This window comes from Micromys minutus (assembly GCF_963924665.1).
Source record: "Micromys minutus genome assembly, chromosome: 7".
Classification (NCBI taxonomy): domain Eukaryota; kingdom Metazoa; phylum Chordata; class Mammalia; order Rodentia; family Muridae; genus Micromys; species Micromys minutus.
The window spans coordinates 31,116,057-31,130,825 of NC_137976.1; the positions used below are offsets into that span (position 1 = coordinate 31,116,057).

General features: G+C 36.0%; 1 protein-coding gene across 2 annotated transcripts in view; it reads left to right on the plus strand.

The window, feature by feature from the left end:
- Positions 1-14,141, plus strand: part of EPHA3 (EPH receptor A3) — a gene marked incomplete at both ends in the record, with an annotated part of 288,133 nt that extends 273,992 nt beyond the window's left edge. For both annotated transcript variants that reach the window (XM_080919002.1, XM_080919003.1), the window contains 2 exons: positions 7,858-8,013; positions 14,036-14,141. In XM_080919002.1, the coding sequence (XP_080775128.1) occupies positions 7,858-8,013; positions 14,036-14,141 (262 nt within the window). The remainder of the gene's footprint in view (positions 1-7,857; positions 8,014-14,035) is intronic.
- Between the last annotated feature and the right edge of the window lie 628 nt (positions 14,142-14,769).

The following is a 14,769-nucleotide window of genomic DNA, read 5'->3' on the forward strand; positions in this document are numbered from 1 at the left end:
AGATATTTACATTTTAATTTATTACAGTATCAAAATTACAGTTATGAAGTAGCAACAAACTAATTTTATTGTTGAGGGTCACTACAACATGAGGACCTGTACTGTATTAAAGGTTGCATTAAAAAGCGTTGTAAAAGCACTGCTTTTGATTGACACATCAGCAATCACAGGAGGCGATTGAAACCTAGATGGCGAGTACAGAAATTGTAGAGATGCCATTGAGAAATTGAGAAAGAAACCAACAAACAGACAAAACACAATTAGGATTCCAGTGTAAGTCTACGGCAGGGAAACATGAAGCCTGACTCTTTAAGGTTCAGACATATCTCAAGCCCTTCTGGAAACCTGCTTGAAATAAGACCTGCTTGAGATAAACATACATTTTAACCAAAAAAAAAGTTAAAAATGAGATCTAGAGGTATTTTTGTTAAAATGTTTTTGATGGAAATGCTGTGGTGGATCAGGGACAGGATTCTAGGTCAGACATCACACCATCTGTCCTTTTGTATACAGGCTCTCAGTGGATCTCATCTGTCTAGCTCTTTAAGACAGTTCCTTATGTGGCACTGACCCCCAACCATAAAATTGTTTTCATTTCTACTTCATAACTATAGTTATGCTACTGTTATGAATTATAATGTAAATATCTGATATGTGACCCCTGTGAAAGGGTCATTTGTCCCCAAACAGAGACTGAGAACAACTGTGAGTAGTTTACCCACTGAGTCATATTCCTGGCCCTAAAAGCTACATTTTGTTAATATTATAATTGATTCAAGGAATCAAAATCATTGACATAAAACTTTTTAAGATGCATTAAAATAATTAGACTGAAGTTGCAAAGTGAATGTAATTCTGTGGCAAAAAGAAAAACTGAAATACTCTAATTAATGTATGTTTCACAAGGTACTGAACACCAACTCATGTAGAATTAATTGAAATCGTTGTAAAGATTGCCTTTCTATGCATTTATCACTATGGAGGGACAATATTAATGAATTACAGCAGAAATATGAGCAATAGCAAACTACTCCTCATTTCCCTGTTAATGGCCATAAACCAATGCTATTTTGAGAGACTCATGGCCAGAGGTGCATATGCAGCAGAGGATGTCACTCTCTGGCATCAATGGGAGGAGAGGCTTTTGGTCCAGAGAAGGATACTTTTCTCAGTGTAGGGGAATGTCAAGGTGCTGAGGTGGGAGAGGGAGTTTGGGAGACAGAGCACCTTGATAAAGGCAATGGGAGGGGGAGGAGGATGGGATTTGGGGAAAAGGATAACATCTGAAATGTAATTGCAGAGAATATACATTTTTTTAAGTGAAAAAAAATCTTTCTTAAGTCTGAGTACATAAAACGGTGTTTTAAGAGTAACTGATTTTCGACAAATACTTTGCACTTCAAGATAAATTCTACAACCAAAAGCCAATTCTGCTTCATTCCACAAAATGACTTTGACCTCAAATTCTGAACTGACAGGATGATTTTGTTCCCTGACAAATATTATAAAGAACATTTTACAGGAAAACAAATATGTCAGATACCCAGATGAGTTCTTCTCCCTACTAAGAATCTTAACACCAAGGTAACTAATGTTACTATAGGGAGGATTAAAGTAGACAAGTGCCACAACTGCTAAAGTTTCTCATAAGAGCTAAAGATAAAGAGCTTTACAGGCCCAATGGCTGCAAAAGGAAACACAGGACAAAGAGTGGAGCAGAAACTAAAGGAAAGGCAATCCAGAGACTGCCTCATCTAGGTATCCATCCCATCTGCAGACAGCAAACCCAGACACTATTGCTGATGCCAGGAAGTGCTTGCTGGCAGGAGCCGGGTATAGCTGTCCCCTGGAGAGACTCCGCAAGAGCCTGTCCGATACAGATGCTGATGTACACAGCCAAATTTCAGACTGAGAGTGGGGACCCTAATGGAGAAATTAGGGAAAGGATTTAAGGAGTTGAAGGAGTTTTAAACCCCGTTGGGAAAACAAAAATATCAACCAACCAGACCCCTCAGAGCTCCCAGGGACTAAACCACCAACCAAAGTGTACACGGGGTGGGGTCCCATGGCTCCAGCTGGATAAGTAGCAGAGGGTGGACTTATCTGGCATCACCGGGAGGGGAGCCCCTTGATCCTGTGGAGGCTGATGCCGCAGTGTAGAGGAATGCTAGGGTGCTAAGGCAGGTGGGGGATCACCCTCATAGAGGCAGGGAGAGAAGGAAGGAGATAGGGGATAGTGCAGGGGAAACTGGGAAAGGAGATAACATTTGAAATGTAAATAAAAAAATAACCATTTATTTTCTCTCTTACAACTTTATTTTTTTAAAAAAGAGGAATACATATACAGATTTTTAAAGGCATGTTGGCATAACACTATATGAATATTTTTGTCAGTACTTAATTCTTTTAGAAGTTTGATAGCATGCATTGAAATCCCACTAGTTACCCTAAGCATAAAGTACCTTTTTTTTTTAAAAAAAAGAGCATAATGCCTTTCTTCTTAATGTACTATTTGTCTAGCAGTTTCTCACTGAGAAACAAATAAATACTTATTTTATAATTTTGAATGAATATAAATAGTTATTTTTGTTACCAATGAAAAGTTAATATATTTAATAATATATGGACTTTGAATTTTAGAGATTAAAATGATCAAAGTTAGTACTGATCCACATACTAATAAATTTACAAATATAATATTTCTTCTTGAACATAGTGATCAGGCATCAAGCTGAAAGTTAAAAACCAAACTACAGAAGGAACTGAAAACGGTACGGGGAAATGATATTAGTAGTGTTTTGCTTTACGGAATGACTTCACATGTCCTAAAACTATTCCCAAAAAATAAACTAAAAATAATTTACAGCATGCATCTTTAATATGGGAGATCCCTCCTAGAGGCCATGACATCTGTTCATTGCTTCAAGAAATATATATTATTTATAATTTTGAGGTATGAAAATATAGCATTTTGTAAGGCTGAATCCAGGAAGGAATAAGTTTCTACTCAATTGTAATGAATCTAGGGCAGTACTGACAGGGGCTGATTATTGGGAGATATTCTTAGGCTTGGCAGCTAACATTTGTTCCCTTCTACCTGGTGCTAATTGGTATGTAAGCACTGGATCTGAAATGGGAGTTGATGGGAAGAAAAATGTGTGTACCTCTTTAACACAAGGGTATGAAAGCCCATAAAAGAATAATTCACAAACCTGAATGCAAGGAGGGAGCAAGCAGGGGAGGAAAGTTATTTTTTGCTTCCCCTGAGCAAACATGTAATTTCCATGATTTCCTTTTAATGACTGCGGTCTTTGACCAGTAGGCACTGATTTATGAAAAGCTGTAAAAGATCAGGTGGAACTCCGTAGGACATCGTTTACAGCTGCATGGATTGAAACCTATCTAATTTGTCTAGTAAAAGTGTGAGCTCACGGTGCACATCACCCTGCCTATAAATTTCCCCTTCAGACCCTATGTCTGGGGCTGGGTCTAAAAAAACCCTCCTGCCTGCAGCTGCTCAGAAAGCCGGATTCCCTTGGTGCGCATGAAGAGACATCACAGGCTCTTCACAGTGAGAGACAAATTCCTATCCATTGATAAACTCTCCAGATGTCCTCTCTGAGGAGGAAAGGAACCAATTTTTATTTGAAATCCCTAGAGAAATCCTGGAAGTGGAAAAATGATACTTCGCAGGACTGGTTATTCTGAGGTCACTGGCATCAAAATTAGGTTCCTTTTCTTTTGCCTCCTCCTCCTCTTTATTTTTTTTTTTTTTGGAGGGGGTCTTGTTTGTACTTTGATCCAAGTCCTGAACAGAAAACCTCAGCTGGGGTCACTCTAATCCCTAATCCACATGTCCTGTCCTGTTCTATTTCAATTCATTTACACTCCTTTTCTCCAACTTCTTCTCGAGTCTGTCCAAAGTGTTGAGTTTAAAAATACAAACATTCCTCAGTTGAGAAGAAAATGTTTCCCATTTTGCTATTAAACACACTCCATAAATATCCTGAATAAATGGCCTTAGGTTTGATTCTTCATACCCACAAACCCATAAATAAAAAAAGTATTACTATTCATGAAACCAAGAGTCGACATTGGCTCTGTGCAGCAGCTACTGGGGACATTGAAAAGGTCTGCTCTGTGCATTTTATAACTTAGGTACTTTTCTCTCCTTCACATCCAAGGACACTTTTATATCTCATTGTCTTGTGTTTCAGCTTCACATCATTTTTCTTATAAAGTTTCCTCATATTTGATTTAATGCTTTTCTCTGTTCTTTATATGTCAGAAAGACAACTTGTCCAAAAATATCCACTGTTCAACTATGCTGTTTAAAGCAAAATTAAAGGCAGAATGAAATGCAATATCGCCATCTTTAAATTAGTTTTATATTGAAAGTTTTAATCATATTATTTCAATATATCCTTATAAATAATATTAAAATTATATATCAATTTATCGGTTTCTCATGTGCTCTAACTAATAGTACCTAGGTCTGAGGCAAGCTTTGAAATTCTTCCTTGAAATTGCTATCTCTGAATGACAGAGATTGTTCAGCAGGAAGAGGAGCTTGGTATCAGGACTGGAGAAATGAGTTTAATCCCCAAGACCCACATAAAGATGGATGGAGACAACTTATCCTACAAAGCTGTCCTGTAATATCCACATGTACATTGTGGCAAAAGTATCTTCAACACACACACATGCACACACACATACACACATGCACACATACATGCACACACATGCACACACACACACACTTACACACACATACACATACACACATGCACACACACACACATGCACACACATGCACACACACACATACACACACGCACACACACACACACATGCACACACACACACATGCACACACACACACACACACGGAGAGAGAGGGGAAAGGGGGGGAGAGAGAGACAGAGAGAGAGAGACAGAGAGAGAGAGAGAGAGAGAGAGAGAGAGAGAGAGAGAGAGAGAGAGAGAGGATGGATAAAAATTTAAAGCTTTAACATTACACTGTGCATGTTTCTTGTATATTAATGAATGATTTGTAGGTACTTATGTTAAGGGACCATCAACAGTGGTAAATGAAACATCCCAACTCAGAGAAATTTTGAGATGTAGAATTCACACATTTATGAATTTTCCTCAAAGTTATTTTCTTATTGACAATGAGAATGTTTCTTACGTGGCCTACATGATAACTAGTAAACTCAAACATGAGACAGTGTCGAGCTACGGAGCATCTGAATGTCTGAATGCTTTCAGTTATTAATATGATTTCACTATAATCAATGTAATATAAATTTACTTCAAAAAATAAAGAATGAAGAAAGCATGCTAAATATTCTTTTTTTCTTACAACTTTATTTATAAAAAACAGAGATACATGTAAATATTTTAAAAAGCATTTTGACACAAAACTATATGAATATATTTTTGTTAGTACTTGATTTTTTTTAAAGGTTTAATAGTATGTATTGAAATCTTACTACTTACAATGAGCATAAAGTACATGTAAAACAAAATATAACATGGAAGGAGTCCACATTCACTTGGTGTGTAAAGATTAAACATAATGATTTTTAAATGCCAAAAATTGCCACAAGGCTATCTTGTTATGCTAAATATTCTTAATTTATCTTGGAGTCCTCTGGATCTCCCAGTTGAGTTCCCATATTACTAGAGGCAGAATTTTAAATTGTCAAATTTATGTTTAATTTCAACAAGCATTTTTAAAAGCGTAAAACTTTAAAAAGGTTAAGACTGACAATAGTGGATATTTCATGCTATAGCATGCATGCAGGAAACTAGGACCATGCTCCACACCCTTTACCATAGGCTCTTTAGAATACATCTAAAGGTGTTAAGAGATAAAGATTAAATTCAATGCCAACCTCAAAGAATATGAAAGATTCTGAACAATAATTCTGATGAGATAAAAATCAAAATGCAACCATAAAAATTATACTCTGGTGGATACACTTTTAATGTAAACAACATTTTGTCCAATGACGAGAATGGCAACAACATGAGCCAAAATAGTACATCCATTTACAAGGGTGGCTTGTGACCACGTAATGAGCTTGCAAAAGTTATGACTATTCTAATAAGACTTCTAGTAACAGCCGTTTTATAGGGATCTTGCACCATTGTACACATAAACTACCCAGGACTAAACTTATAGCCTCTCAACATGGTAATTAACAAATTCATGCCAAGCCAACCATTTCACAAAACTTGAAATTAATGAACTTTTTGATTTTTCAAGTTTTTAAAATTTAAACAAGACTCATAAAGAACGCAATCTATGTCAGACTAATAGCAAACCTCTACAACTCGTAGGCAGCGATGCTCTGAATGTGACTATGCACGCATCTGTCAACTATTACTTGTATCACATAAGTCCCATTTTACAGATGAGAACCAACAACCTCCAGACTACATAGGTACTATATGTTGTGCACTGGATTCCTCTGTCACCCTTCGCAACATGCATAGATCAGAAACTATGCGACATCATATGATCTACAAATACGTTAAGAAAGACAATGACAAAAATTCAATTTAAACAATTCATTGACTAAAGACTTGCACAGAAGTGAAGACCATTAACTTCACTGTGGGCTGTATCTAATTCGCTGATTTGTCTCTTTTGCCTCAAGGGGAAAAAGGTTGTAACTTAATTTCCTTTAGTGTTGGATTCAGTGTCTATTATAAAGCATACACCATCTGTGCCTAACTGATGCTGTAAAGGTTAAATCTTGATGCCTATGTAATATGCTTAGAATAGGGCATGGAACAATTTAATTGTTCATAAGTTTTAAATTTAATCCACAAATAAAGCCTTTGTAACCTCTTTATTTTTAAGTTCCCCTATGAAAAAAATATAAAAAATAGAAGTGTCAAATAAAACATTCTTGTGAGTCAAAGGACAGACAGTTGAAGAAAGGGTTCACTGAGAGCTAAAAAAGAGGGAAGAAAAAACAAACAAACAAAGGAACCACCACCCTAAGACAGTTTACTCATATTTTCCTTCCTTTGACATGTTGGGGATTGAAATACTTTCTCCATTTTTGGACCTTTGCTTCAGCAAATCCGGCTTCCATTCCGACATATATAAATAGACCCCGTAAACCAACCATAAATGTTTTTTAATTAATGTTGATGAATGCTGGCAATGGAAGTCACAATCTACCTCTATATCTGTATGTCTCTGAATATATGTATGTACACACACAAACACAAATGTGTGTGTAATAGCTCTTTGGTGTTTTTCAATCATGAATAATTTCATATATTATTATCCATCTGCTAATTTCCATACTTTTTAAATGATGTTGCCAGTGTCATAAAAATTTGTGCTGACTTTATATATGGCTGCAAGTGTGCCTTATATTTTAAATTATTCTTTACCCAGCAGAGCTATGCAATTTCTACAAACAACCATTCATTTGTAAATGATTTACTGTAGAAGCAGAGGTCATGACTAAGTATTTACAGTGTCATGCCTGCTATAACTGTACCTAAATCATTCTACTTTACTAATGAATTAAAGTGTTCAGTTAGACAAAGATATATTAATATGCTGATATATTTGGATGACAATGTTTTAATGGTTTAAAAACCAGCAAAGAGCAGAAAAAAGAGATTACTTAAGCAGAATGATTTCCATCTCCTTCCAAGGAGCCAGTTTGAATGGATAAGGACTTCATGGCAGATCAATTTCTCAAATAAACAGGAAAGCCCCATGCGGTCTGGAAGATCTTGCTGATCGTGGTATCAAAATTTGACTCTTGGCCACTCCAATCACTCCTAATTTCTACCTTTGGTTGTTTTCTTTCCTTGTAGGCCATCAAACCTTCTTCTGGACCAAAGCAATGTCGATGTCGCTACCTTCCACACAACAGGTGATTGGCTTAACGGCATGAGGACAACGCACTGTAAGGAAATCTTCACAGGTGTGGAGTACAGCTCCTGTGACACCATCGCCAAGATCTCTACAGAGTAAGAAGCATAATGGGGAAAAAACAGAGAGCTTCGGCCATTCTTCTGATCATATCTGTTTTTCATTAATGGGTTATAGATACCTGATTATACCTGTTTAAGATTCATGGGTTATCTCTCATATCTGCTTTATTTCTCAAAGTGTCCATGGTAACAACAGAACAGAGCCTGGGATTCCTCTGGACCACAAGCACATTGGTATTTGCTGAGTTATCTTTCTTCTCATGAAAGGCCTGTGGCATAGGGACTTACTAGATAACAGGATGTCCTCCTGGTTCAATGAACAAATACAGACCTCTAGTAGAAAACATTAACAAAAATAGTGTGTATTTATCTTATGTGTATGATTTCCTAGTATCTTTAGTTTTTACAAAAATTTTGCATCTGTCAATATTGGAAAGTGAGCAGCAGATGAGTGATTTACTAGAGAGAGGAAAATGTCAAAATCAAAAAGCAGCTTCACGACTGTTGAATATCTATCTATCATCTACCTAAATTCTATTGTCATATATTATTAAAGTGTTTACTCTCTGAATAAAAGCATTCAGAGAAATGAAGTTACCAATAAGTTTTAAACAATAGGTGGGTTTTTTTTTTTTTGTTTTCTTTAAAAGACTCATAGTTTGAGAAGATAAAATATGCATTGTGTTGTTAGTCTTGACCAAATAACACCATGGTTCTTAGGGAATCACATCAAGAAGAATATTCTTACCTGAGAAACACTTTGATTATAGGGAAGGAGATTTATTGAGAATCAAGTAAGAACTATAAATATAATTCAGTTGATAGAGTACATTAATCTCCAGAACCATTTAAAATAAGTGTGGACGTGCATACATTTAATACGAGCACTTCTAAAGGTGATGGGGGATCAGAAGTTCATGATCATCCTTATCTACATGGACAGTATAAGACTAATGTGGCCTACATGAATCCCTGTCTCTAAAAATGAAATCCAAATTAAGAAACAGATCATAAAAATATTATCTCAGTGAAAACGATAAAGTTTTCTTACCCTTAAGTATGGGGATTGGGAACTGGAAAGCAAAGAATGGGTGGTCATGTTCTACATCTTTCTATAAATGAGGTTCAATATATTATTCACTTGATGTTGTGTCTTTTTCTCATGTTCAAAAATATGAATGTATATTTCTCTAATCTCTCTCTCTCTTTCTCTCTTTCACACACACACACACACACACACACACACACACAGAGAGAGAGAGAGAGAGAGAGAGAGAGAGAGAGAGAGAGAGAGAGAGAGAGATGCATGCAAACACAAGCTCTTCAAATCTGCTGTTCTATCCCACAACTGAGCATGAAGCAGGTCTCTTAACTAATAGACATACAAGAAATGATTTATTTCATTTGGACATTAGAACCTCAGTAGCCAAATGCTTGCCCTTATTAATTCTATTCAAAGAAAATAGGGCAACAGATCATCTACTTGACTCTAGAGATTTTCACCCAAATGTAAGATCTGAGACCATCTTAAGGAATATTTGTGTTGGACAGATATCCCCCAAGCTGACCAAACTACTTTGTCAGTACATCTCACTTTGATCTTTTCTATGTAGAATGCAACTGTTTCATTTCGAGTTCATTTATGTCTAATCCTCTGTAACTGAAGTATCTAAAAGTTGCTGTGTTTATAAAGACATTGAACTTACCCTGATAATCATTTCAACAATTTTATTGTGGGGAGCTGCATATTAGATCTCCGAAAGAGGAGTACATCATGTAATTAATGCATGCATAAGTACACCACAAATAATTTGTGTTAAAGTGTTGTGACCAGAAACGTTTAAGATCACAAAAGGACCGATGAATGTCATTGTTGCTATTGGAGAGGATGACTTGTTCTCAGAAAGTAAACTGACTTTAGTCCAGCTAAAACATACAGACAGTTCTGTTTAAAGTGGAAGGCTATGTTTACTGAATGGATTTTTTTACCCAATCAACAGTACACTGAGTTTCTGTGCTGGTAGTTTTGATCAGACTCAGTTACGGGATACAGTTGAGGACTCAATTTTTTTCCTTTGAACAATTTTATACATTCCTATTTTAGTAACATAAACATTTGGTGTTATGATATATAGGACACCTGCTTTAGAGCGTAGAAGCATGACAGAGAATAACCACACATTGAACTTTTCCACTGAATTGTCAGAATTTTGAAGAAAAAATTATGAAAATGTTTATTTTTTGTTATGCATAATGACATACTAAATTGAAATATGAGACAGAACATGTTTAATAAGATTAACTACTATTTGTAATATAAATATAATCAGCCTTTAGAAGCTGTGAAGGGATTAAGAAAACTATTTGTTCAAAATAGGGAAGACAAAAGTATTTTCTAATTAAAAATTAGTGATTAATTGTATCTACATTACAGTAGTGAACATTAAACTGTTTGGCTGGTAGAACATTTTCTTTCACTACAACTGACATTTGAATAACCAGTCAATGTACATTAAGGAAGCAACCTCACATTTTCTGAAAGTCTTCAGTCCTTCCGGTTTGTTCTTCATATTCTGAGAGTATCTTAGTAATTGTTCTATTGTTAGAAAGAGACTCCATGCATTAAACAAATTATAAAAGAAAGCATCTGATTAGAAGCTTACTTACAATTGCAGAGGGTTGGTCCCTGATCATGAAGGCAGACAGCATAGAAGTAGGCCCACATGGTTCTGGAGTAGTAGCTGAGACCATACAACTGACCCACAATGGGAGGAAAGAGAGAGTAAGCTAACTGGATATGATCTGGGCTTTTAAAATGCCAAAGATTATCCCACCATCACACCACCTTAACAAAGCCATACTTCTTAGTTCTTCTAAAACTTTACCACCAAGTGGTACCCAAGGATTCAAATGTTTAAGCCTCAAGGGAAAATTCTCATCCAACTTCTACAGATAATGTTAGATGTTGCTGTGCTATATTCCCTTAGATGTCTTCCCTGGCCCCTCTCTTTCAGTGCCCGGGTTAGAGGCAATGTACAGCCAGTGTATACTTCCTTCATAATTTTTCTAAGTCACCATATCCTATACCTTATACATGCCTCTAGTTTATATCATTATAGAACTCAAATTTTTTAAAAGAAAAAGAAGTATAGAGAAACAAAAAAGAAGGAAGGAAGGAATCCATTATTTGACTATGGAGTTGGCTTTGTCCATTAAGAATTGTACCATAAGCACAAAGCCAAAACCCAAGTTCCCATTTTAACATTTACATAAAAATGGACCAAGAAGCACACCATACAAACACGCACACACACACACACACACACACACACACACACACACACCACCCCCACACACTGTCTTTAATTTACTGAGACCATTATAAAAGTAATCAAACAATATTTTCAACTGAAACGTTGTCAGACCTTCACTTGATCATTTACATTTTTGTGCCCCATGTTTTTATGCTTTGAACTTGATTGCTGCAATGCCTACTTGTCTTTTGTCACCCAGGCTCAATTCAGAAACAACCCACTTGACCACATAACCTTATGTTTCTAGAACTAGCTGGTACCTGTATGGGATAGAGAATTTCTTTTTCTTTTACTGCCCAGTCAACCAAGCCCTAAGAAAAGGTCAGGAGAGTTTCCTACTCAGATAAATTTTAATCACTTTTATAAAATGTAGGGCTTTCATTCAAAACTAATGCTAATAAAATGCACACATTTTCACATGAAACCAAGAACACCCTTTTATCAAACGTTCTTAAAATATTACTTTAAAGTATAGGCTAGATTTAGAGAGGTCCTACTGAGAAAGAAGACAGCACAGGGAAGGTAAGAGTGACAGAAACTGTGGGAAAAGATGGGTTTAGATTTGGCCATTGAATGCCAGACAAAGTAATTTTTACATGTCAGTATCTTGCAGCTTTCAATGCTATTTTATACAGGGTAGCTCTCATCCCTTTGTGTTTAAGATGCAGATAATGTAGCAGCCTCTGGTCTTGATGGAGAGCAACTCTGCAGTCTTTAATATTTCTGTTTCTCCTTTAGACTAGGTAGGATAATCAAGGAGAACTGAGGCTAGCACTTATGCTATTGAACCTGCAGCAGTTAGTAGTCTGGACATGGCAGGGTGTTTCAAAGAAGGAAAAGATGATCCATTAAAAAAAGGGGGATTATTGATGTTGTTCAAAATTAAATTTAATCCTCAGTATTAAAACTAAGCACAGTTCTAGATCTACTGTTGTCTTATATGATTTTTCTGACACAGGAGTCTAAGGCATAATTATATAGATTTCTCTAAGAATGTTTGAGGACAGCATCTGAACAGATGTAACAATGCGAGTATCCAGTTATTTTTTCAGACTCTTGGGACTCCTGCTCCTGTTACTCTTACTCCTGATCTTACTCCTCCTCCACCTCCTCTCCTTCCTCCTGCTTTTTCTTCAATACAAGGTCTCCATATATAACCCTGACTGTCCTGAAACCTACTATGTGCATCAGGCTTGCTGGAAATCATTGAGCTCCACTTGCCTCTTCCTCTGAGGGGCTGGGGATAAAGACCTGAATAGGTTTCTTTCTGTAGTAAATATAGAGCTTCGAGTAAAACACATGCACGGCTAAGGGTGTTGTATGTAAACAAGGGTCAAATTAAACTAGAATCCCTGCCTATATCAAATTTACCTGGTTGAGAGTCAAGGCAGCAGAAGGAAGAAAATAAATCAGTAAGAAAAGCAGGCATAATTGATAATAATTTTAAAAATGAGGTAAGAAATGAAAAAGATGCAGGAAGTTCTCAATAGAAGGGAAAACTTGAGTGGGGACTGGGACCATACATATATGAGCACATTATTTTATAAAGAAGATTCATGGAATATACATATTTAGCTCTTCCTTACTTAAAGTGAAGCTATTTTCTTGCAATATTTATTGTGATGACTAATTTCTAAGCTTAAAGTACTTTACATTTAATAAAGATATATTTTCTTTCATTTATTAATGACTGTACAAAAACATATGCTAAGGCAATAGCAACCAGTGCTGTGGGTCAAGAATTTGGGGAGAACAGAAGAGCTTCAAGACAAGGTGTTCTTAAGCTTGTATTGACTGAAACATTCAAATGATAAGGAAAGTGCCCTAGTTTTATCAGAGGAGTCTTCAGGATTTTTGCTTCAATGCCTGCCTTCACATAGCAAAGAGTATACACATGCTCATACATGGTCTCACTATAGTCAGACTTTTTATCCTTGTGGCCCCAGGTTGTCCCCAAAGGAAACTCAGTAGAAGACTTCTATGTCATAGCATCTGAGTACAAGAAAACAATTATAACTTCAGACATTTAGCTACCTTGAGTCGAAATAACCCCTGAGGTATATCTGATTCAAGGGAATATCAAAAGATCTCAAAAGCATGTGGTATAATCTGTAATCAGTTAGGCACATAAAAGAAAAGTTTAGTTGTTTTGTTACCATATGTTTCCACACAGTTGTCAATAACAGTGTATTCTCTCTAATCTTGGAGGCAGGATTAATAAGTCAAGGCATTAGCATTTTCTCAGGAAACTCTACTAAGCAGTCATGCTTCTTGTAGCTTCTGCTATATCATGGGATTTTGAATGACAGTGTAACTCAATCACTGATTGCCTTTGTATATCTTGCTCTTTCCTAGTTCACTCTGTACGTTTTTCTGTCTCCTGAAAAGACCTACACACTGTATTTACCATCTATTATTGCCTAGTAGTCTGCTTCTCTATTTCCCTGCCCCAATATTCTCTGCCCAATGCCCTAATTTTGGATAAGAATATAATGTTAAGTTGTGGGTTGACTAAAACTATTAGAAGCGTATTTATCCCACTACTACATCTATATTCTTATACAATATAGTACTTGAAAACCCCAAATATAACAACACATCACTGTTAGAAAATGAAAACTCAGATACTAAGGATGGGATACATAATTTGATAGTTGAGTTTAATTGAAAATTAAAATTTTCTTCTTCCTACACTATTCAGAACCCCATGATTCTTACCAGTTATTTTCTTTTGTGTTTTACAGTGACATGAAAAAGGTTGGTGTTACTGTGGTTGGACCACAGAAGAAAATCATCAGCACCATTAAAGCTCTAGAAACGCAATCTAAGAATGGTCCAGTCCCAGTGTAAAGTACTGGAAGGATGTGAGGAAGGGGAAGAAGCAGCAGCATCCTGCAGACAGATAGACATGATGGAGATGCTGCTGAAAGCTCCAAGTCTAACAAGACACTCAGTTATAAGTCCAAATGCCTTAAAAGGGAATTGAAAATCTCTTTATTTTCCCCTATCATTTTACATATGGGTGGGTGGGCATGTGTTTTTGTAATTGCTTTTTAAATGTTAATTGATGAGGTTAATTAAAATTCTTCAGTACAGAATGGAAGAACTAGTGTAGAGCCATTGATCATTAACTCTCATGGAAGTAAACCAAGTAAACTAGCAGAACGGACCTGAAGGCTTTGTTGTGAATGGCCACAGAAGAAAAGACTTGTGATATTTTTATATACAGAAAAAAATCTGTAACAGGTATTTTGTTTCTTTAAAAGCAAGCAAAATAGAGGCATTTATACCTCAAACTATCTGGCCATATTTACTACCTTATAACGTTAGTATTCTTTTTTCATATAGAGATAAAGTTCGTAGTTGTTTTAAATAATATACATTTTTAATTGTTACCTTTCTTAAATATACCATGTAAAAACATGTCTTAATTTGGGGGGAAGTGCATATTTATTTTCTTTTGGATTTTTTAAATTGT